This window comes from Acipenser ruthenus, chromosome 14 (genome assembly GCF_902713425.1).
Source record: "Acipenser ruthenus chromosome 14, fAciRut3.2 maternal haplotype, whole genome shotgun sequence".
NCBI classification, from domain to species: Eukaryota; Metazoa; Chordata; class Actinopteri; order Acipenseriformes; family Acipenseridae; genus Acipenser; species Acipenser ruthenus.
Genome location: NC_081202.1, coordinates 34745299 through 34771056, shown reverse-complemented (window position 1 = coordinate 34771056; position 25758 = coordinate 34745299). Strand labels below are relative to the sequence as shown.

Genomic DNA, 25758 nt, shown 5'->3' with positions numbered 1-25758 from the left:
TTCCAGGTGCTGTGCGCACAGCTTATTGCTTAAGCAGTCGCAGCAGTCTGGGCTCAGACTTGATTGCAAGCTAGTGCTCCTGGATTGGCACTGTGTTTAGCTCTCGAGCTGCATAGACTAACTTGCGGGCTGTAGCCCAGCAGTTAGAGAGCTTTGCTCTACTGCCCATGCCACAATAACAGGCAGCTTCGGCACTGCTTTGTAAAGGCTTGTCATTGGGTGAGAGCTGTAAACAGGCGCTCTCAGTTTCTTGCATTGCATCCCTGTGTTGCACCCTGTGGTGCACCGTACCATACCATACCATGCCTCCATGCACCGTAGTGCACTGTACGGCACTGTACACTGTACCACACCGTACCGCACCATGCCTCCGTGCACCGTACCGCACCGTGCATGGTAATACACCATACTGCACCGTGCACTGTAGTACACCATACCGTGCATACCATACTGTATTGCACCGTACATTGTACCGTAGTCCATACCATGCACTGTACCGTTGTGCCACCTGTGAGCATTACTACAGTCTTGCTGCAACGATGCCTGGGTTCCATTCTTCCACGACCTGCAAGAAGCCTATCCCTTCAGAGGATAAGCACGATCAATGTGTGTGGTGTCTTGGTGCTGAGCATGCTCAGCAGGCATTACAGGATCACTCCTTTTGTGGGGCCTGTGCAGTGTTCACCAGGCGTTCGGTTTTGCAGAACCTGCTCCATCGACCTCCTCTCAGAGGGATATGTCTCCCTCACCGTGGCGTGCGGCACTGCCGCCGGCGGATTGTGCTCCAGTCAGAAAATGACAGCACAGCGGCAGAAGCCCCTCGAGGTCTTCGGCATCGACCTTATCCTCTTCTTCCCCCCTTCCCTGAGGTGTAGGAAGGCTAGCTGCTGCCACTCCCCGAGCAACCGGGCCATTAAGACCCAGATGGATCACATGTGGGAAGCCATCTCAGCCCAGATTCAGATCTTGAAGGCAATATTTTAGAATTTAGCCAGTATTTCCCCACCTCGTCTCATGAGAAATAGTAATTAGGCAATGGTGATATAAACATGCAACAAACAATAGCAAAAAATATGCAAGGATGAGTTATATTTCTGGAGCAGGGTCAGGTAATCTAGAAGTGGGTACAAAATTAAACTGGAAACCAGTGAAGCTGGGCGTGACACAAACACATACGCTCGAGCATGAAAAAGCTACAGACAGCATTATCAAGAAACCATTTCCCTTAGCGCCCGCTGCCTTTCATTCCTAATTGGAATCTGTGTTCTGTGTGTGTGTGTAACAGGGGGAGTGTTACCTGTATGGGTCATCACTGTTAATAAGCAGTCAGACACAGAGCACTGGTGGTGACACGCCACACAGGCACGCAGATTTAATAAGCAAACAGTGCCAACACTAGGGTACCAACAGTGGTATTATTCAATTTAATAAAGACAAAATAAAACTGAGCTAATAAATAAAAGTTTGCCCACAAACGGTGAGCTGTAGTCCCACTAAAAGAGATGTCCTGCACGCAGGCTCCCTGGGCACACCCCCTAGCCAATCAGGGACTCACGATCAGCTCATCCCCGGCCCGAGCCTCCCTGCTTAATCAGTTGCCTATCAACACTTCTCCCATTGCGTGTCCTAGCTGCCTACGCAGCGGCACGCATGCACCGAGGAACCAGCAGCAGCGCATGCCCTGTCACAGTGTGTTTATAAATCTACTCAGTCCTGGGCACCTCTGTTTGTTTTGGCACACCCATGTCATGCGGAAAATCATAAGTCGCCTATGAGAAACCAGCTTTAAGGATGTGTCATAATCCCAGTACATCTTGTGTACAGTCATCCTCTGCACAGAATATACAACATACTTTAAAAAAGAACAAGTACTGTCTTCGTTTTTGTGATTTATAATTTAGTTATTGTGTGTAGGTTGAAATCGGCCCAAACTACATAACATGACATTTCGGATAAACTAGGACCCGCTTTTTAAGGAATCACAAAACCCTGCAATAGATAGGCCATCAAAACCTTGGCTGGCCTTTGTGCTGAGACAGTTACACAAAAGAAAGCTTCAATTATGAGAGACAACGAGTCTGCCTTCCTGTTGTTTCCTAAGATTGCAAAACTACCATTGTGATTCCCAAGGGCAGAGTCATTGTCAAGTACCACTGCAGAACCACAGGCGCCCTATCGGCCACAGGGGTCGCTGATGCGTGGTGAACTGTGGATTCCCCTGCCGACCTAAGCCCTCCCTACCCGGGTGGTGCTCAGCCAATTATGCGTCGCCTCCTAGGAACCCCCGGTCATGGTCGGCAGTGACATAGCCTGGATTCGAGCCTGCGATCTCCAGGCTATAGGGTGCATCCTGCACTCCACGCGGAGCGCTTTTACTGGATGCGTCACTCGGGAGTCCCCATTGTCATGTACTTTGAATGTGTAGTCAAACCTCTTATGATTGTCCTCTGTGGATTTGGTGGCATTTAGTGTATATGGACTTTTACTGTATGTCCAGAAATCTGGCTTCTGAAATCGGGTTGAAGTCTTACAGTGTGAACCACTCTGTAATAAAAAAATATATATTTGTCTCCTAAATGAGAAGCCTGTTCCCCCCTGAGTTGGGATCTTGATTGCTTCTCCAAGGGGGGTAAAGCAGACAAAGTCGATGCTGTTTTTTTACACTATTGGAATAGGTGTGCTCAGCTTGACTTTAATGGATTTCCATTACTTTCTAATGATGTCGCCTTTTTAGAATAGAGTGATGTTTCTTCCTCAGGAAGGTTACCTAGTAAAGGTTGAAGCCAAGCGGGCTCTGTTTTTCATGGTTTATTGTTGGCCGGCAGGAAAACCTATGTACAAAACAGAGCTTCTCATTGTCAGTTTGGCATTACAGATGCACACATATGCTTGTAAAAAACACAATACCAAAACTATTAAAAAGAATGAAAAATCCACAGCAGTAAAAGGGAAGAATGTTTCTTTTGTCCAGCTTCTTACGTTGGCATCAGCTTTGTACTTGAACTGTGATTAAAGATAGGGGAACTTTAAGTAGCTGACTAAAGACTGAATTTTCTTTAAACGAGTGCAGGTGAATGCCTATGATAAAATAAATCTGTGAATGTGAGTTAAATTATAAGTGGCCACAGAGTGAGTATTTAAGTACTACGTGATATACATTGTGGTTGGAAAATTGGATTTTTGTATCTTTTCCTAATTAAGGAATTGGCTCCCTTGATGAACACGTTCAAGGATGGATCAGTGCATTCCCACCTATGAAATAAGTGACAAGTGATTCATGATATATTAATGATGGGTGATCACATGTGTGCTGTTCTGTAGCCTGGTTTGGAGGAATGCATCTGGACAGCTTTCGATTTGGAAAGAATCAGCAACGACAACAACAACAAAAAAAAAAAAAGTAAATTCCTCTGCTGTAAAGCTTTATAATGGGAACATTAACGTTTTCTTTCATCGGGGCTTAGCTTGTTGAGCATGCTCTTTGTAACTGATTAAAGCTGTCATTCACTCTGACTAATTGCTCTCAGCTTTGCCTGGAACTTATTTTTTTGTCAGGTTTTGAAGAACTGACGGACCCTCTCGGAATCCCTGTGCGTTTTATCCTCCATCTGTCGGGCCTCGTGGGAGAGGGGTGGTATTGAGCTGCTTTGCAGTTTTACACTCCATTCCTTAAATCAGCACTAGGAAAGAGACCTATTGTAGGTGCGAGCTGAGCCCCAGTTTAATGGCGGCCTGATGGAAAGTTAGGAATGTATTGTACAAAAGAACATAGTTACTTTACCAATACTAAAGAAACTAAATATGCAGTGGTAGATATTTCAACTAGAATGAAGACTTCTAGTTGAAACATTTGTCATTGAATTTGATATAGTGCAGTACTATTGAGTGTTTAATAGTAATGGATGGGAACATCCCCCTTTTTTGCCTATCAAGTTTCAAATCCTTTACACTAGATTTATTTAAAATATGTTTTGCTACCAGGTTATTATTTGAGCAAAAAACACTTTAAAAGAAAATGGGAAGTTTGTAGAGCCCTCTGACTTCACCAGTTCAGTAACATGCTGACCGGCATGTTTAAAGTCTAGCTCACTGTGCTTTACACATCACAGAGAAGCTGTGTAAATCCTATTTGTCATAAACATAAAACACATATATTTGGTAATATATGAGTAATACAGCTGAAATGTAAAAGTAAATGTTTGAGAAATGGCAAGCTTCTGCTTTTTAGGATGTCTGTAATTAATTTACAGGTCCGATGTTGCTGACATAGTTCCCAACCGTATATTGAATATCAATCCATTGAGCCAATCGGAGGGGCTACACTTTACAGCTGTCATTCAGGTGCGCCTACAGCCAGTCATGTAAGGGCTACCACGTAAAAACAATACATGCTGAGACACTGCGATATGATTCATTTTAATTCTTTAAAATAATAATTTAAGAAAACCTCCTACCATGTCAACTTGAATGACTGGAAAAGTTACAGAATGACGAGACATTGTAGCATTGTTGCCTACAGATACCTCCGACACTCCGTCTTTCCTGTTAAACAGAGTGCAGGCAGACTATTAGTCTGTATTTTCCACTATGGGAAAATTGCCCACTCTATAGTAAATGTATGACACAGGCAGTTTGCCCGCTGTGGAAAATAGGGGCCCAATAGAGCCTTTGTAAGAGGATAGGCTGTACTAAGACTGCTTTTATAACTTAAAACAGTGTCTCCTGAAGAATCACCCTTATTTACTGAATCTCCCAAAGACCAGGACTCCACAGGAACAGAAAAAAATTGTTCTTGTACCTCCTGAGCTATGTTACCTCAGATAACCTCAGACCCCTCCCTGGGCTGCCATAAAAAGATCAGATCAGTGAGACCTGCCAGTGGTTAAGAGACAGGGGACCCCAGCTTTCATACACTGGGCTTAACCCCAGTACAGTCGCTTATCTTTAATCAATATGTACAAGAGTTGCCACCTCTTGTTGGGGTGAAGCCAAAACCGCTGCTGAGCGTTTAATGGTTTTCCCAGGGGGTGGCACACAATCGGCCAAGCGCTGCCCAGGTGGGGTAGGGGTTAGGTCGGCTGGGGAGTCCTTGGCTCACCGCACACCAGCGACCCCTGTGGCTGGCCGGGTGCATGCAGGCCAGCCTGTACGCAAATTCAGAGCTGCGTGGTCCTCCGATGCTGTAAGTTCTGGATGGGGCTTGCAGAGCGAAAAAAAAGCAGACGGCTGACGGCACTCGTTTCGGAGGACGCGAGTGCTCGTCTTTGTCTCTCCCAAGTTAGTTTGGGGGTTGCCGCTGTGAGCCAGGTTGAATAATAATTGGGCATTCCAAAATTGGGAGAAAATTGGAAAATGAATAAAAATAATTGTTCCAAAAAAATGAGAGAAATTTTAAAGTAATCTAAAAGTTAAAGTGTGTCAGGCTAGTTTGTCTCTGCTGCACCCAAATAAGGTAGAACTTTGTGGTCTGTTCACTTTCGTCTCACTTAAAATCACTTGCACGCTGACCAGGAGAACTGCTTTACACGCTGGTGCTTTTGCTCACATTTCAGAGTTTTATCTAGTCAGAGAACCACTTATACAAGTGTAATGAAACTTGCAAGCCGAGGTTCTTTAGCACTTATTGAGAGTATAGAAATCTGAGATCATAAGGAGATGTTTGTCTTTACATTTGTACGTATGTTAATTTTATCTGTTTATTTATATCTAGAGAATTAACCTATGGGTCATTACATGTTAAATAAGTAAGCTCAACATGCCCCATTTTTCTATAGAGTTCCGATGGAGCTGTCTGTTTTATGACGCTGATAGCTCTAATTTTGTGTTTACAGCTATGGTGGGCAATGTTTGTTGCTGGCATTTTTTATAATGAAAATCCATGTTTTTCTCTAAGTTGCCTTCATTCTCACTGTATTTGGTGATATAGAAAACTTGGATAAAATAATTAAAAATATATTAGCTCAGAATACAGTTACTTTAAGAAAATAAGTATCATGCCAGAAATATGTCATTAGCATTATGGATTTGGAGGCTGGCGCCCAAATCTAAATTGAAGTAATCATTTGCAATATTACAATGCTGAGTGATGGATAATACCATATGGACTTTAACCACTGCAAAATTTCTGCTGAAAATTAATTCCAGGACTGTTGTAACAATGGCAAACCTAAAACCAGTTATTGAGTCAGGATGAGAACCTACGTACACTGCAGCGTTTCCATAACGTCAAGATTCTGTCAGAATTCGAAAGTTAAACTACGAGAACCTAAGTCAAGCAGACACACTGAGCACACTGAAGAAGGCACTAGCCAATGCGTTGTCTACTTGACTTAGTTCGTTAAAGTTTTACTGTAGTACAACTTGTATCCCATGCAGAGCTCAAGTACAATATCAAATAAGATGCAACAAGTTAGGATTACAAACATGTATGTCTGCAATGATGTAGTAGTGCAATAGTGCATCAGCATCCAGTAACATGGTGCTTAGGTCTGGTGAATATAGTGCAAAGTAGGAGGACAGGTAGACCCAAACTAACATACTGTATACACTGTCCATTCACAGTAGTTATCCCAGATGGCAATCGTACATACATCTGGAGAAATGCTTATCCGGCTGATGAAACTCGGTTAGGTTTACGTTTATTTATTTCAATTTACTTTAACCTGGATAATTACTCCCTGAGATTACAAGCATAATTTCAGTCTGAAGTCCTAGTTTCCAGGTTATTCTTTGACAAGTTATTGAGTGTATCAGAATCTGGTGATATCCGTGTGTCACATTTACATTTGTGCATGGGGTATATATAGGTGAAGGGTGGGCAAAGTTGACCCTTCCAGTCCAAGTCTTTGTTCCAACGCTTTATAGAAATACATTTTTATTTACAGCCAGTGAAGGGGGATGTGTGTTACACAAGCACTCAGTTTGGTTTAATGATTTTGTATTTATGCCCCATTCTAACAAATTAGGTTATATGACAAGGGGAGACTAGAGGGAAAGAAGGTAATATTTACAAGACCCATTGATGGTATTACATGGACCACCAAACATGTCAAGTACGAACATGTAGGAAGAGCGCAAGCACATTGTAGTTAGTGCCACGTAATGCGTTACCACCAATTCTTAATTATTGCACATAAAAAAAAAACCTCAAGAGAGTGTTCTAGCTCAGCTGGTGAGAACCACGCCCCTTGTGTCATTGGGCAACAATGGGCCCTTTCAGAATAGGCACCGCCTCTTTCTGTTGTGCTTCAGGATAAGCCCCGCCCCTTTCTATTGTGGTTCAGGATAAGCTCTCTCCCCCCTCTCCAGTGGGATCAGTGCCTCTTTGTCCTGCTCAGATACACAGCTCCATTCCAAATGGCTCTCAAACCATCGTAAAACCCTCTGTGCTTGTGAACCACACTGCTGCAGAGGAATGTATAACATGCAAGGCTTTTTGTATATTTTCAGAATGGTGCTGAATGGTTTGTTAGTTACAATGAGAAGAGCTGCACAGCATTGTACTGTTTGCATATATTGTAACTTTCAATTTAAAGCTGGACAATGAGACACACCAAGTAATTATGTTGAAGTGTACTATTAAAATAACCCTGGGGCACAGTTATATGTGTTGTTAATAAATTGCAATATGGTAGCTATTTACGACAGAGTAGCCTGCAGTGTTATTAAATGGTATAATGGAAAATTCCTGCATCATAATGAAGGTGCCCGTGTACAAGGGTTCTTGAATGCCATGTTAATTATGGGATTAGACAGCTACCCCTGAAACATCTAAGCCCAGATTTATGCGTGAAAAAAGGAGGATTCCTCCATGTAAGAGCTAGCTGAAGCAGCGCCGCTCTTAGCAGTTGTGAAACAGAACCCCAAGCTGTGTCTGTGCCTGAAGCTGGCTCCAGGGACCACTTTGTCACCCAGCCAGAGTCATAATCGCTGATTGATTTGCAAGTTGACAAACATCACCATATGGGTTTCTGCATTCAGGCGGGCAAAAACTGCTGCAAGTTGTTTTCATATTCCGTGGGGGTTCAAATCCTGCATGTTTTGCTCTTTTTTGTACGTTGAACCAAGAAGTACAATACAAAACAAATGTATTTAATGGTTTATTTATTTGTCTATACTAATATATACTGTATAAAAACACATCGTTTTATCAATGAAGGACAAACAGTATGATTGCACGCAGTGCATTGTGTAAATAACACCCATTTAAAATATTGAAATTGGACGTTAAAATGAATGGAAATGAAGAGGTTGTATAGTATCTAATTTCCATTTGCCTTGCCTTGGTCGCGCAGTTCTTTAAATCATCTTTCCACGGATGATAATAAGATTTAAAATCTGTAGACGTGAATATAATATAGTTTGTGGGGTTAATCTCCTTTCAACCTGTATGTAGCAGTGTAGACTATTTGCAATGAGGAATACAATTTCTGGGTATGGTCACAGAGGCAAATACCTAAATTGTCTCTCAGTATTAGCAACAGCAATTTAGGGCTCTGGATTGTAATCCATTAGTAATGGCATGACTGGTCCCTGCATCTACTGTAAATATCCTGCCTTCTGGTTTCTCAGAAGGTTGCGGGTCACACTATTAGTAATATGTCTGATGTACTGTAAGACAATGGAGCAGTAACCCAATCATGAGGTTCTCATAAACTTTTAGTGTCCCCTCCATTATGCCCTGTGTCACTTCCTTCAGTAAACCGCAGTAAAGGCGTACATAAGTGTGGGATGTGCACTGTGATGTAAAAACAGCTGGGCATGTTTAATGGGTGAGTAAACCATTGTCTCATTGCAGTTATGCAATGCTCACTTTATTATCCTCACAGGTCGTTTTAGTGTAGTGCTACAGTATGTACAGATGGCATGCTTTCTTGGCTCTGTTGTGTCCAATTGGGGTGACACTTGGGGGAGGAGGGGGCTATTTGTATTAATGTAAACAGTGACAGCTCTAAATACCACCACTATTTAACTCTGTAATCATCATGCTGGAGTTTCCTCCATGGGAGATTGTGTTGACCCAGTTTATTTCTTAGCAGACGCCCTTATCCAGGGCGACTTACAATTGTTGCAAGATGTCACATTATTTTTACATACAATTACCCATTTATACAGTTGGGTTTTTACTGGAGCAATCTAGGTAAAGTACCTTGCTCAAGGGTACAGCAGCAGTGTCCCCCAGCTGGGATTGAACCCACGACCCTCCCTCCGGTCAAGAGTCCAGAGCCCTAACCACTGCTCCACACTGCTGCCCAATAAGCAGTGTGGAGTAGTGGTATAAGCTTACTTGAATTGATGTTACAAATTCAATAAACAGTTAAAAAAAAAAAAACAATTAAAAAAAAAAGTACTGAATTTCAAGCCGCGTGTGAAGGCAGAATTACAAAACAAACACTGGTGAAAAGGGGCGTTTCCCTTACAGATAAAATACAAGAAATGTGCACGCACAGCCTCAAGCAACAAATTAGTCAGCACACAACAAACACACCCGTCCTGTACCATGCAGACAAAGTAAAACTGCATTTCATGAGCTTATGCAGCTATCGCGAACACTTCACGCACACACACATACATATAAATGCTGAATTCTACGAACGCACTGCGTGAACAAAATACATCGAGAGCGTCCAGATGCACGCAATTTAGCCTTGTACAACAATGCAATAAGACTATTCCTGTATTGTCTACCCATCCATCGCCCCCCCCTCAAAAAAAGGGACACCACACTAACATCACACAAACAGTGAAATGTGGTTCAGGTTTATACATTTTAAGCAGTATTAAGATTAGGCACTGGTTAGATAATTCTAATAGACCTTTGCACATGTTCTTCAGGTTATTAGAATCTTGGTCATGGTGAATAAGTTGTTCCACATACTATTTTACATGCTGTGGATCTAGGTCATGGTGATTTTGTGTATATATATATATATATATATACTTGGTTGCTTGCTTACACTTTTAAGACTCTTTATTTTACATTTGTAGGTTCATAAAATGGTTAGCGGAGGACACATAATGGATTATGTGTAATTCAATCCAAGTCAATGTTGGGTAACACAAAGTTAGGTTTATAGTACGTGATAGTGTGGAACAGCAGGACTGTACATGAAAGTGGAATATACAGGGAATGCACATAAAGTTCCATGTTCCATGCTGATGTAAACCCCCAGAATAAGTGGTCTGAAGTGTTTTTTGTATTTTTTGTTTTAAAGCTATTCCCGAGTACAATCTTCATTTGTGGGATTTATAATAAGTGAATATATCACAACGTATTAACCTTTACACATTAATACAACTGATGTAATACATAGTAATAAGTAAAAACATTACAAATTACAGTGTTTGTTATAGTATATTGTGCTACATTTCAATAAAGTACAGCACACTGTACTTGCATGTAAACTTTCTAATCTTTAATCATAGTGGTATTAGGTGGGCAGGAAATCAGCTGTATGACTGATACATTTGATTGATATTATCAGGAGCTTTTCCCCTATTAACTATATTGTGTTTCATTTGAATTTTGTGGTAACAGGAGGAGCTATATAGAGCAGGCTTGGCTGTATTGTGTGCAGCACTGAGCTAGGATTGTACACACACATAGATACATGCAGTAAAACATGTTTGCAATGGTTGGCCACCTGATCGCTTGATTTATGGTGCCTGACCTTGGACTTGTGCCCCCGGATCCCCAGAAACAAACCGGTCCACCACGGGCCTGCTCAGTGGCTTGCTCGATGTCTAGCCAACCTGCGTGTCATGGCAGATTTGACAGCTCCTTTTTATAGCAAAGATAAAAATTGCCAGCCCTGAAAAATGTATTGAATAACATTCACAAGTAGTTTCGAGAGGGAGAAAAAGAGAAAGAGGTGCCCTGATTTGAAAGGGGATGGGGGGAGGGGGGGTAGAAGGGGAAATTGCGTTTCATTTCAGAAGTTCCCTCTAATAAACAGGGCACTCTCGGGGGAGCGGGGTATTGAAAACCATGAATCAGTTTACAACTGCTTGTCCTTACCCTTCAGCTCAGATTTATATCTCTGTTCCAGGGAAGGAATGGGAAAAATGTAGGAGGGAGCCCCACAGCTCCAGGGGTTTTGGGTTAACCTTTTCCAGTCTGGACCACTTCCTCCACAGCCTCGCACCCCCAGTTTTGTAAACCGCTCCCCTCCAGCAGTTGAAGGGGACCCTCGATACAGAAAGGTGACTTTGTTTTAAAGCTGTCCTGCAATCAAATGCATTTTATTGTAACACCAGGCATGGCCAAATTAGAAGGAAGTTGTTTCACCTTTAATGGAACTACCAAGGTGTGTATTTGCAGAAATGAAGTGGTCTATTGCTACTTAGCTTTCCAATGCATATTGAGTCCTGTGTAGGTTTACTTCTGCAATTTTGCTCATTTTACCTGCTCTGCATAATTTTTTTTAAGGTGTGCACCATCTTTAAATAATATCATCTTTTCATATCCATCACATCATAATGAAGATTTAAGTTTTTCAAAGATGGCGCTCATTATATAATACAAATTCGGAAAAAATAACCTTTTAAATTAGCAAAATTGCTCATGTGGGCATACATATTGTAGTCAATACACATGGAAAAAATAAGAATAGACCAGTTCATTTCTGCAAATACAGCCTATGGAAGTTCCATCAAAGGTGAAACAACAACATATTAAATATGTCATTATTGTCTGTCACTTGTAGGTAAGATTCTCATCTTATGGACCCTTGTCCTTTGGCCCTAGGAAGCTGGAGGTTTGTGGCTGGGGTCTGGCATCCTGGGAGCTGCTACCTGGGCAGTGTTTGTGATGTGTGCCCTGGGCAGGCTGAGGTGGCTGGCTGGGGATGCCTAGGGAGGGGGATGTGTGACAAGCCAGTTCCACGTGACACTCTGCTAATGAGCTGAGTGATTGTTGCTGCCCTCAGGGCCGGCCTGCCAATTCAAACAGGCTGCTTTCCCAAGCACTGCTGGCTCCATTCAGTGCTTAACGACCAGGTGCCCGGGCTGCTTTTTACAGCAGGGCCAGGAATAAAACAGTAATTGTAGGTGGAGAGGGGAATGGGAAAACAAAGGCCTTCATAAGTAGCACCCATGCTAAGGAAATGATCAATAATATAACAATAACCAATTGTTGTTCCAACGCTATAACAGTACAACCATATATACGATATATGAGATTCATGTATTTGCACGCTACCGATCGGTCTGTATTTCTGGGCAGCGTATGCATTGTATCCAGGGGAGGCCTAGTCAGAGAACTGGAGCTTTGTCACTTCCCAGGACTCAGATGTGCTTGGCTTAGCGTGTCTGGCAGGCAGACAGCTTGCCAATACTGTATCTTGCTGGAAAGCGTTTGACAAGCCTCCAGTGTTCATGCGTGGATTGTTGAAAAATACAGTGTGAACTTGGCAGGGTGATCAGGCCATTCATGCAGACGAAAGCATAGCCTTCACAGACAGGCACTGAATTTCTTCACACTTGAGGTCTGCTTACTCAAATAGACCCGTCCTGTGAAAAGCATATTTTTTGTCTCTTATTTAACATCTAGGCTATTCTTGAAGAAGGCTGTAAAGCCAGCTCCTAATCTGTTCCAATTACTGTGGAAAACCTGCAGAACTTGAATGCCATTCTCATCTCTCCAGCCCCTATATCCTTATTTTGGCTCTTGGATACATTCTTAGAAAATATTATTCACAAAATACAAGAAGATTCTCAATCAAGGACTATTTAATTTTTCAGGAAGTTCAAAGCCTCAAAGACCAAGAAGGGCTGAAAAAGATGAAAATAGTTTAGCTGTTTTTGGCAGTGGCTTTCCCCAAAGTAAAGTCAGTTGAGCAGCTGAAATATGTAAAGGATGCTGTGAAGATTGAAGCCCCTTTGAAAGGGTGACGGCTGTGTTCTTACAAGCCTGATAAGCACCTATTGAAATGGATGGAGGGCTAGATAATTCAATGGTCTTGCCTTTTTAAAGAGGACTGTGTAGATGACTGAAATAAGTGTGGTTGACATTAGTCCCAAAAGCACCACACAGTTTGGTGCAATTAGACAACTGGCAGATTGAGAGAGGCACAGCGCTGAATGACGGGGTGCTCACAGAGCTATGGGGGGGAGCTCTCATGGTCTCATTTTGTCTGCAATATTTTGCTTAGGTACTAGCTACACAATGCAAAGCATGCTAATGCACGTTACTGGTAATTTAGACAAATAGTTTTGTCACTGCTAGAAATGCAGTCAGTGCCAAGCATCGCCTGTAAAGAGACTGGTTATCTCTTAGGTCTTCAATGTCGAGTACTGAGACAATGACTGTCCAGCTTGTTGTTTTTATATAGCTGATGTTAAACAGAGATGTTAAACAGAGGCATGTCAGGAGTGCTAAGGATGTCCTGGGGCTCCTAAGAGAGAGAGATAGGGATGGGGGGAGGCTCAAGTTTTGTTGGATACGGAGAGTCGCTCTGGCCTCTACATTCATTATCACTACAATAAAAGAGCAGGCTGTCAGGAGCAGGAAGCAGGCTGATAAAAGCCAACCCCCCGCTCTGCAAGGGTCACCTGTGAGAGACTGTCTGCGATGGGTTCAAGGAGGTACTTCCACTGTGCTGCTTTAGTGCATTCCCTCTGGAGTGGAACAGTGACAAGCCTGATATTGGGAAGAGCGGCACGACAGATGCTTTGGAAACTCGTATGCCAGCAGATACTTTTAGGATGCGAGGAAAGCAAGTGAATGTGCTGTGTGTTTGTTCGTTTTTTTTTTTTGTTTGTTTTTTTAGAGCTTTGCCACTAGAATTGAAAAAATAACAGTATTGTTCATTTGTGCAGTAGATTAAAACATGTGGGTGTTTGGACATCTATTATAAGTTTATTATGAGCTGGAAAAATGTGATAACCCACAATTTCAGTTTATTTTGCTATGCAATCCTTTTTTCTTTTTACCAGCTGAATCTACCCCATTGGTTGCCCAGTGCTTCATTTGTACAGTGTTAGTAAAGTGCTTTGAGAGCCTGCGTGCTGTATAAATGCAGCTCTCTGCTTTTCAGTTTCCTTTCACACCCAGTCTTTAGCCCCTCACGAAGGCTTGCTTTCATTCTCCCTCGCCTGTAACTTTGAGGCTTTTGTTCAAATCAAGTAAAAACATGTCTTTGAAAACCAGAAGTTGCTTTAAAGTCACGCTGGTTTCTGCCACCACAGACAAGCTTTATCTGTGTGTGCCAGTGAAATATTACATCTCATTAGCTCTTGATGGGAGATTTTCGTCATGGACACGATCCAGATAACGTGAGGAGAGATTTTGGTTTTCATCCAACACCTTTATTTAACGAGATTGACCTATTAAACCCAATTTGAAGGGGAATATGTATGAGTGCGTGTGTGTTTATATATGAGCCTTTTTGGTAACTGAAAAAGGCACAGTGTTGCCAAAACCTTTTTTTTTTTTTACCCAAGATCAGGCTATTTTCAGGACATGACTTGCAGAGAAAAACATCTACTGTAAGCCCCAGGAGCATTCATCTTTTATTATTATTATTATTATTTATATCTGGATTGCCAAAATATAAACTTTAATGCAAGTAATCCACGGAAGAACAATAAACAAGAAATAGGATCTTTTCGAAGCTTATTGTTCAATACCAGACACAGTAACAACACATTTTTTCAACAGCTAATAATGTTGCCAGTAGGGGGCACTCCGAGTCAGTGCTGGTTCTGTAGTCAGAAATGTCAGGATTCATCGGCTCAAAATGATGTACGTTATAATATTTGTGAAGCACTGTGGTAAGGACAATTCATTTGTCATTGTTGGTGTTCATGTTTTGTTTCTAATAGTATGTGTTTCCAATGTTGAAAATCATGCGAGGTCTAGAAATATACAGGCATGCATGTTAATTTTGGTATGATGATTCTCTCCTCTCTATTTACTTTCTCAGCGTGCCTGTTGATGTTGTCTGAATAGTTTTGTTTGCGAAAACCGAGTCAGAATCAGAAACAGTTGAGAAGTCTGGTTCTGTTTACAGTGTCAGGCAGGGCCCTTCTTCATCAGCGCTAACGATATTTGAAAATCAAATCAAACTCGTTACACATTTTAAAGTTTTTGTTGTTATGTTACATTTATTTTTTGCGATAAAGTACCGCACTGAGAAGTGGAATGGGCTTGTACGAGCTCTTGTGGGTAATGCGAATCCTCCAAGGATGTGCTTGATCGATTTTAAACATGCTTTTTATTCTCTGGTTTTCCTTGGAAATGACTGTCGGGCCCAGGGGATGCTGAGACCCCATTGGCTGCTGACAGTGGGAGGGGCGCTAGGGAGCTGTAGAAATTAGCCTTCCCCTGCGGACTCCAGCCCCTGCTCTCATCCGGGCCAGCTTCATTGTCTCATTTCCTGTGTGTGAATACTCAGGCCCCTCTGCCGTCAATCTTTTATATCTGTCTTTTAAATGGCCGTTCAAATGGAAACAGTTGTGTTTGATTTGACCTAGATGTGGAGAGCCTTGATGCTGCAGGACTGAATCATGAATCATGAATGGAGTGCTGGCCATTGTTATCATTCACAGTGTTATTTTTATGTTGTGCTACTATTGCTGGATCCTGGAGGAGGATATACCAAAATGATGATTGAGTGTTCGAAATTACTTTAAAATTACCGTAACTTACTGTGAGACTATGAAGAGTGTATTATTATTATTACTATTAGCAATCAGTCACCTTGAAACTCCTTCAGTATAGCAATACAAGAAATTTCATGAATAAGAGAAAGTCATTCAGCCGACTGGTGCTCGTCCAGTTCCTAGTAGCTGTCCTAAGTCTGTCTCCACTTACTTTCCAACTGTGTCTGGTATTTGTGTCCTGTGTTCACTAATAGGATTACTCATGGCTACTGCACTGATAGTTACTTGTAGTCGTAATTCATCAGAGAAGTACAGCATTTGGGTATTCTTTTAAAACAAGCTTTAAAGAAACTGCTCATCCATGTTATGTAAAGTATGACAGAGTTCAATTCAGGCATCTCTGAATGTTCTTGCCCCAGGTCAGAAGGATTTTATGCAAGGCTTTCTGAAAAGTTACAAGATATTTACCGCTGGTCCCTAATCCCTTTTATTCAGCATAGAGATTTGAAACTATGGACAGAGTTATGGATAAAAAGTAAACTACAACTAAACTAAAACGAAACGTGGGAGAAATAAATAAATAAAAAGCATGTCCCATGTGTTCATTGAGTTACATTAACAATACTTCCTAATTTCTAGTACTCTCTCTATAGTGTTGTGAAAAATGAATGGGATTAAAACAGAGTGGGGGGGGTTCAATTGAAGTTTATTAAATCCTGAATTGGCACAGTAGGTCACAAATGGAAGATAAGTAAATGTTTAAAACACAAGACAAGATGCACTTTTTATGCAAACATGTTTGGAATAGTTTACCAAACAGTAACATCTAAAACACTAGAAACATACAAAAAAAAACCCACTGAATCTACTTTATGGCTTATAAAATACAAAATACTGTCTGGATTGTGTTGGACCACTAGTGAGCCAATAGATATGTTTTGTTGGGATTTAGCGAGAGCGAGAGAAGGTTGATTGAATTATAGTCAGGCATTTGCACGGAAAGCAGTCACCAATGATTTTAGTCAGACAGACGGAGAAGGGAGACTTGTCAAGAAGCTAAAAATACTCCACCCCCTTTTGAAGGCTAAAGTGAAGGAAGCATTTTATCCTGACAAGCTGGCGCCTGGGACTCTGTTTATATGAATGCACCAAGCAGGTACTGCGCTGGCAGCAGCTTGGCCTCGCACCGGCTTGTGTGAAACCTGCCATGTGTGGACCACCTACCACCAGGTTCAGAAGGGACTGCAAAAGCCCGTGACCTTTCACCTCTGGGTCACAGGTTAAATTTCAGCTGACCTGGATGTAAATTCTGTTTCAAGCTCTCAGCAACCCTGGTATTTCTGCAGTCACTATTACTGCAAAATCCTTGTGAATACCAACAGAGTAAAACTGTCTACTGAAGAACCACAGAGAGTGCAGGATTTACCAGACATGCTGCCTTGTTTGACTGAATGTTTTACCAGATAACATGCTCTCTCTTTATATCGCCATCTGATTTACACATCAAGAAACAGAAATACTGGAAATGGTGAATTACTGAAGTGCCCTTACGCAGTAAAATATAGTACTTTTACAATGTACTGTCAACCTGGTCTAACCAAGCATGAACCAAATTAGCGAGTTATCAAAGAGGAAAATATCAAGGGGGCAGTGTAACTGGAGAACCACTTATCCAGCTGTCAATTAACTTGGTATCAGATTTACTTAACATAAGCTATTGAGTATCAGATTCTGGGGATACATGGAAGTGTCTGTCTGTCCGTTCATCTGTATGTCACACTTACGTTTTTCCATTTATCTGGAGAACCGCTTCTCCATTTGTCATGAAACGGTCTTAATATTGTTTAGTTTAAATAATGTAGAATATCAGATACTAGACATATAGGGGGTTTCTGTCTGTCCATCCATCCATCCATCTGTATAATACACATTTTTGCATATAACTGGAGAACTTCATGAAACTTGGCATCAACATTCTCTGGGGATTTATGAGGGTGTCTGTACGTCCATCCGTCCATCTGTGTGTTACTCTTATGTTTGTGCATATATCTGGAGAATCGCTTATGAAATTGTTGATTCTTAATGTGTACTGTTCTGTACATATTATTGATCTATGTCGTGGTCACCAAGGGATTGGAATTGATATTTTAGAGACATAATAGTTGTCATTGTTCAACGGCTTTCATTTGAAGCCAGTTTAATTGACTAACAGTGACTTCAATTTAAGTAATTGTTGCCACTGTGGAAAGCTGATTTTAACAGAATACTGCTAATTGCAATTTTGATCAGTGATGTGTTGGCGTTGATTAAAAGGGAATGGGAATTGGAAATGGGAATTGATTTTAAAAAGGACGGCGCACAATTGGCCGCGCGCCACCCGGGGGGGGGGGGGGGGGGGGGCTTAGGTCGGCTAGGGTGTCCTCGGCTCATTGCGCACCAGCGACCCCTGTAGACTGGCCGGGCGCCTGCGTACCCAGAGCTGCCGTGGTCCTCCGACGCTGTAGCTCTGAGGTGACTGCATGGCGGGCCTGCAGAGTGAAAAGAAGCGGACGGCTGACAGCACAAGTTTCGGAGGATGCGTGTGTTCGTCTTTGTCCCTCCCGAGTCAGTGCAGGGGTGGCAGTGGTGGGCCAGGTAGAAATAAATAATAATTGGGCTTACCAAATTGGGGAGAAAATAAGAAAAATAATTGCCGATTCCAAATTTAAAAAAAAAAAAAGGAATTGGAAAAACTGGAATTGAGCCCAACTGTAGATAAGGCTGAGCCGTGTCTAATGGGTGCTGTTGCTCTGTGTTGCAGGCAGGAGGCGCTGCTGGCAGCGATCAGCGAGAAGGATGCCAACATCGCGCTGCTGGAGCTCTCCTCCTCCAAGAAGAAGAAGACTCAGGACGAGGTCACCTCACTCAAGAGGGAAAAGGACCGCCTGGTGCAGCAACTCAAGCAGCAGGTAGAGGGCACCATTTATTAACTTCCTGGAAATATGACATGAGGGGGGATAAGAGGTGGGGTAATCCACAAGTAGTCTATAAACCGTGCCGCCTTCCACCCCCTCCCCATGTATCCGTCTATCTGGAGGATGGAGGTTCAACTGGTTTGGACAATCACTGGTATCAGTAAAATTATAGCCTACGGGAAAGACAGGACTGATGCAAACTAATGTTTGAATAACACAGTTGTGCATATGAGTGTCTGTATGTATGTTGTCTAATGATTAATGTATGCATACATATCTATTAGGAACTTTTCTGTAAAGAACATGAATAGCAGGTACTGGGGATTTTACCAGTTAAATGCAGCTCTCTAGTTTTCATATTATTATTTCTCAGGTTAAAGGTGTAGACCTCTTAATAAAGTGTGCATACATTATTTAATTATTGAAAATGTATTTCAGGGTTACAGACAATTAGGCTTTCTGAATAATCTCCATTACCTACTTATGAACACAGCAGACTGGTTTCACACGACCTGTGTGTTCATTACTAATTTGGGACTGATGAGTGCTGATCCGGGTCTATGAAACCAGCCTTTAAAATAGTGTAATAATTTAATGAAGAGCCCCTTTTTTATTTTGTTCAGTAGAAATTTTAGAAGCGTACTTTCTTTTTAATATTGGCTGTCACTTCAGATCGTGGATTCGTTCTGTCATGTAGGCAGGCGCTGGATTCCGATCAATGTGCTACTAATTTACCTCCTGTGGCGCAGTTTGTCTGCTTGACTGGATCGTGGCAAGAACACAGGCTGTCTGTTTCAGAGAGGCCGGGGTGCAGCTCAAAATAAAAAATGTATAAAGAACGAGGGGGAACATAGACAGGCGGACAGAGAGCCGCCTAACAAAGAGCAGATGTGAACAGCAGCCCGTCAGTTATCGTAATCTTCGGATTATTCACCTCTTCCTCCTCCCCAGATCTCCAGCACGCACACACACACACACACACACATGCATACAGACCCATTCCTTCAGAGGATCTGTGCTGGAGTTCAAAATGGTTAATTGTTTTCATCCTCTGTCATCTTCACTTCGGTGAGACACACAACCCAGGTCCTGCACAGCTTTCATTCAGCAGTGTGATGCAGGGGTTGAAGTAAGACTCCTGTCGCATAGCAGTTCTACTACGAGTTTGAGTAGCCACAGTGTATAGGTAACAAGCTCAAGTGTGTCTTATTAAACTCATAGTAAAACCAGGAATGGATCAAACTGCTATGCAATGGGAGTCTTATTTCCATCGCTGTGGTGCTCTGGTGGGGAGGCTGTGGGTCTGATTCATGTATTTTTTATCTTGTTATCTTAACCACAGCTAAATACAGCCACTGAGATACTTTGAATTTGTACACCAAGGTAATGAAAGTCTAACAGTGCATGCAAGTTTCTTTAGTGCATGGTAGACCCTGATACGAATGTGATGTGATGGGGTGTGGGGGGTGGAAGAGACTGCAAAATAAGTAGTAGCCTCTAGTGTTTTTTTCTGTGTTTATAGTATAAACAGCAGTTCAAACAGTGTTTTATAAGTGTTCATCAGTTAAAACCAAAAATCGGAAACTATTAATACACTAAAAATATATCATAAAACAATATATATGTATCTCAAAAACCTTGTTAATGAAGCCTATGTGTATACATGCTTGTAATAACTATATAAAGCATTCTTACTGGCTATTTCTCTACTTTGTAGTCTTGCTGAGTACTCATTTTGACACATACTGTAATACAATGATGGATTATCCTTTTTCTCCAGCTAATTGAAAGCTGAATATTCATTTGAATTCTGACAGAATTTTCAATGTGAAATGTGAAAATGTTCACTCAAGCACCAACGGCACTGTACCTCAGAGCTGTTCCCAGTGCCTGTTGAAAAGGGCCACACTTGGGGGGCTGTAGTTAGCTTGTTTGGCCATTTTGAGCCTTTTCCAGCCTCTTAGAGTTCACTATCAAGTACAAAATGTAACCATTACCTCATGGGTGTTTATCCTAAAGACCCTGATAACCTGAATAAGATATATCAAAGCCGCATGTCAGAGCCTGTGACGCAGTCATGCCTGCCCCCGAGGGCATAACTGGACTGCAGATACAGACATTGTCATAATTTTTCCTTTCATCCGAACCTGACGGGAGAGACTAAGAACAGATAAGTATCAAGTTACTTGTATTTAACTTGTGTAAATTACGCTAATGAAGGTGATTTAATTGTTATGTGCGTATAGTAATTTCTACTTAGACGTGTTGTGCACTCAACCGTGGTTTTCGTTAGTCCGCCAGGCGTGTTTGTTTCAATTCTTGTGATCTTCTCCGTCAACTTCCGTCAGCTACCTTGTGCCCCGCGTGAAGCCAGCAAGTATGATTGCTCCTCAGGATCGAAAAACCTTAATCAGCTCCTTGTGCTCTCTCTCAGGCTACTAGCTTCGTCTGAAGTTAAAAAAAATTATGTTTTGTTTTTTTGTGACGAAAATTATATAATATTGACGGTAATTGAGTTGTTACTGTTTTGTGTGAAAAATGTGTTTCTGTTGTGTGTATTTTCTATTTTTTTCACAGAAATACGCATTTGACCGAGAATCGATTTGGGTTAAACTGCTTGTTGTTTCTCCCACGGTGTCTCGTTGCCGCATCACTTCTGCTTGCAGCATTATTGTGAAGGCTGTTAGGGCTCCAAGGCCAGTTTCAGACGGATGCTCTAGAGGCGTGCCGAACTCAATTCAAGCTCAACATTTGGACTAAGTCCCAATTAAGTACATGAGTAGAGCACCGCCTGAAACAATTAAGTTCGCCTCGACGCACTTCTGACGCTAGCACGCCTTCCTCTGCCGCTCCGAGCGGCTCTGCTGCACCTTGGTTTCATAAGGAGCTCCAGCGGGGAACTGAACTAAGCTGCACTTAATGCTAATGTACACAAATGATATACAAATTCGTATTCTTGAAAGTCTTCTTAAGACAAAACTTAAAGTTTGTAAGAAAATAGTTAAGATCTTCCTAAGATTGTCAGTGACGGGCTTTTTAACTGCATGGGGATGCTGTGATTCGTGTTCTTGTAACTCGAGCTCTGTTTTTTAACTGACCGAAAATCGTGCTTCTACCTGGAGAATCTGCTCGCTGATCTGACCTTATCTGAAAGGCTTCTGAAAACGGAGATAGCCCTGGTGATTAGATTGTAGTGCGGTGAATAGATCATGGTCGTCTTAAGGGTAAAAACAGTCCCTAAAGACTGAAAACCTTTTAAATTCAGATCTATTAGTATTATTATTATTATTTTACAATAAAGGAGACATAAATGATGGTTAAATGTCATTAAAACTTGTTTAGCTGTGTGTTTGTATTGTATTTGTGTTGTGTTTGTATTGTGTTTGTATTGTATTTGTTTGACACGATTGAACTGCGCTGTGTAGGCCTGCTGTTCTCAAATAACGCAGTTTTTCTTTATAATAACCATATCATCATTTGTCTACGATGCGACTTTATTTAAGACACCTTTGGAATAAGTGCGATACGCTTTCGGTTCGCCAGTATGAAACAAACTGGCTCATCGAATTTAATGAAGTGCGGCTCTAACACGTACTTAATTTCAGTTGATTTCGGCATGCCTCTGGAGCATCCGTCTGAAACTAGCCTAACAGTAGGCTTTCCTCAGTTTTCAGACTGTTTGGGTTAGCCAAAAGTGCCCGCCGGTACACTGTACAACGAACGAGGTTACCATCTCGATTCAGTAGCAGTTGCTGGGCTCAGCTCTGTTTGCAGTCTCCCGCAGTGTTTCGCTGCTGCCCTGGTCTCTGCTTGCAGTACTATTGCGAAGGCTGTCAGGGCTCTGACAGCAGGCTTTCTTGTCTTAGGGCTGTGTTGGTTTGCGTGAAGCTATTTATGCTGCAGTCATGGACCCACAGGACGCAGCTGTGGTGTCTCAGCCTGTTCGTATGATACATCTGCAGTTGGAGGACGGGTTCTACTCCATGCCCAAGCGGGATGGTGACCTCAGACCAGTCCTCGACCTCAGGCAGGTCAACCTGTATCTGAGCCGAAGGAGATTCAAAATATCGACGGTGCAACAGATGTTACAGTCATTCAGGCCAGGTGACTGATTCACCACAGTGGACTTGAAAAACGTCTATTTCCATATCCCCATAAAAACCGTCACACTTTAGTACCTGTGGTTCGCTTTTCAGGGACAGCGTTATGAGTTCAGGGTCTTGCCGTTTGGCCTCTCTCTAGCGCCCCATGCCTTTTTGTAGCGCATGGAAGCTATACTGGCCCCATTAAGACTCAAAGATATCAGAGTACTCTTTTATTTTTTTCAGATGCTTTAAGGGTCTACCGGAGATTTACTGTCCTTTGTTCAGGTTATAACTCATCTGCAGGCAGTGTCCACCACTCACCTTGCTCTGGGATCTCCAGTCGCCACTCTTAATAAGAAACAGATTCACGCGGGTTTGTGTTGTGCGTCGCTCTGCTGTGCAGTTACAGACATAATGGTCACACAGATTTGCTGTAAAGCTGCCACAGTTTCCCAAAGCACAATTTCAGCCCTCCTTTGAAGTTGGGGGAGGTTAAAAAAGAGAACACACAGGTTTTGTTTAACAGTTTTAAACAAAAAGCTACATACACTACCCTCCAACAACTATTAGGTGGGATAAGTAAATGGGGCATTTTTTGTTGCCCATTTTAGACCCGTTGTTCAGTACATATCCCAGAACATACACATAACCATCCCATCATCCAATAAGTGGATTGGTATCCAAAATATTAGCCATTTACTACCAATGCAGAATGACTGGTGGGGACATTTTGTTATTCGTTTTACACTTTTCAGGTCATTAAAATGAATTTGTTTTTTAATTATAATTTGAAAGTATTTTATCTCTTTTTTTATCTTTAGTTCTTTAGTTGTTTGTTTTATACACCCAGTACTGTAATGTCTTCTTTCTGTCTAATTGCACAGGAGATGCTTTATCTGTTGTCATGTTCAGTTTGAGCATCTGTTTCCATTACAGTCACACAAACTTTGGATCAAACTGCTGTGCAGTGGGTCTTGATTCCATCCCTGGTTTAACTTTAAACAGCAACGTTAAGAAGTACGATATAAATGATTCAGTATTGCTATCTCTGTTCAGGTGCTTATAGTTTGGAGGAACTTAAATGAGGTGTTTATCTTAATACCGGCCAAAGATTTGGAGTCAACAAGCTAAACTTTGACACTCATTTTACTTAAAACTTTAGCTGGATTGGAACCTAAGCCACGAGGGATGTAAGACTTGTGAAATTAGCTCACAGTTCCTTTCTTTCTTTCTTTCTTTCTTTCTTTCTTTCTTTCTTTCTTTCTTTTTATTTATTTTTCTCAGCAGTTTAAATAAGGCTGTTGATTCAATTAAACTAAATAGATGTTGTTTTTTTTTTTAAATAAACCTCTGTTCAGGTCTCTAACAGTTATAATTTAAAAATTCACCCCTGTTTTAGATCAATTGAACCTCTGCACACTCAAGAGTAAAAAAAAAAAAAAAATAGCATTCTTCCCATTGAGCTAACATACAAAGTTCACCAACAATGCAGGTTTCTGTTGAAAAACATCACGATCAGCAGGCTTGTAGAAAAGAGATTTACCAGGGTCACCTCACGCTAAACACTTGGCCCGCCTGCTCACCAGGGTGTGTGCCTGGGTGAGTTCCAGAGTACCTGGGTTCAATCTCTAGTTGGCTCATATATTTTCCTTTGCACAAATGCACATTTGAAGAATGAGCTTACATTAAACCAGCATTAGCACATAAGAAGAAAGATCACGTCCTAGTACATTGATGTGTCTTTTAGAGGTCTGTGATTTAATGATGCGCAGTCGTCCGTACCGTGACAAGGAGACATGTCCTACATCGAATTCCTGCATATGTTTAAACGTATACATTCAAGGTGCAATCCAAGAGACACATGTTTAGACAGAATGTGTCCGTCAGTGCCTTCGTTGGTTTGAATTCAGCATTGAAAATGTTTTTTTGTCTTCATTGTTTAGCATCTCACAAAGTGAAAAACAGCTGTTCCAATAGGATATATTTCAGGTATTTTGCCTTTAGGTTCCCAGTTCGATGAGAAGTCCTCTTATCTGGTGGCTGTTGGGACCTGATGTATAGTAATCCTTTGAGGTCCACATCACTGTACGCACAGTAAAAAGTAAGGCCACCTTGCAATCAACGCAGGCCACCCCTGTAGTTAAGCCGCCCCAAACATATCAAACCATCGTTAAATTGCACCTCTAACAAGACCAAGATGCTTTAAAATGCCAACCTCTGAAATCCAACGTGATGTAACTCATTCACGCTTTTCATTTAGATAAAAAAGTATTGCAAACTAAAACAGAAATTAGAACAGTCTGCATAAAAGAAAACAAAAAAACAACATAAAATAAACAGTAGGGGTCCCCGAGTGGCTCACCTGATAAAAGTATGTCCGCCTTGTGTGCAGGGTGGGACATACAGTAAGGGGAGTGCAGGTTCACATCCTGCTGTGTGAAGTCGCTGGTCTGCTCTGTGGATTAAGGATGGAGCGTTGCATTGGCTCTGGTGCTCTCACGGCTTAGTAAAACTGGCACAGATTGTTTCTCCTCATCGTGCTGCAGGCTCCTGGGGAGCTCAGGCAAACACCTGCAGAGCTGGCCTTTGTCCTCCAGAGGCTGGTAGCTCGCTGACACCACCTCTCAAGTTCCTGGGTGTAAGAGAGGAATTTGGCTTGGTTGTGGGATGAGAGGATGCCCACTGAGCCTTCAGTTCTCCCGAGCTGTTTGGGGAATCGCTGGACATTCTAAATTGAAGAGAAATCTGGGGTAAAATAATTAACATCTTAGTAAAATTGTTTGACAAATGTTTCGACTAGGATGACCAGACGTCCTGATAAAATCGGGTTTGTCCCGATATTAGGGGCTTTGTCCCGCATCCCGATCGAGGTATTGTCGGGATGCCATTTAGAGTAAACGTTGAAAACCCAGGTGTAAAATGTCACATTTTTATTTTCTCGTTAGGAAATTTTGTATATGTGGCTGCTGTACTGTCTCGCAGTACTGGTTTAGGGTGTGTTGTTTGAGTGAGTTGTTAACCTGCAGTCATATGATGCAGTATGCTTAATGTGTTTTTCTTGGTGCGTGTGCCTGTGCGTCTGGTTTTACTGGCGAAATTGACGAGCCTGTCACTAA

General features: G+C 41.9%; 1 protein-coding gene across 15 annotated transcripts in view; it reads left to right on the top strand.

Annotated features, from left to right (window-relative positions):
* The window catches only part of LOC117419463 (ELKS/Rab6-interacting/CAST family member 1), a 357387-nt gene that overhangs the window by 235686 nt on the left and 95943 nt on the right, over nucleotides 1–25758 (top strand). For all 15 annotated transcript variants that reach the window (XM_058986432.1, XM_058986434.1, XM_058986433.1 and 12 more), the window contains one exon: nucleotides 18404–18551. In XM_058986432.1, the coding sequence (XP_058842415.1) occupies nucleotides 18404–18551 (148 nt within the window). The remainder of the gene's footprint in view (nucleotides 1–18403; nucleotides 18552–25758) is intronic.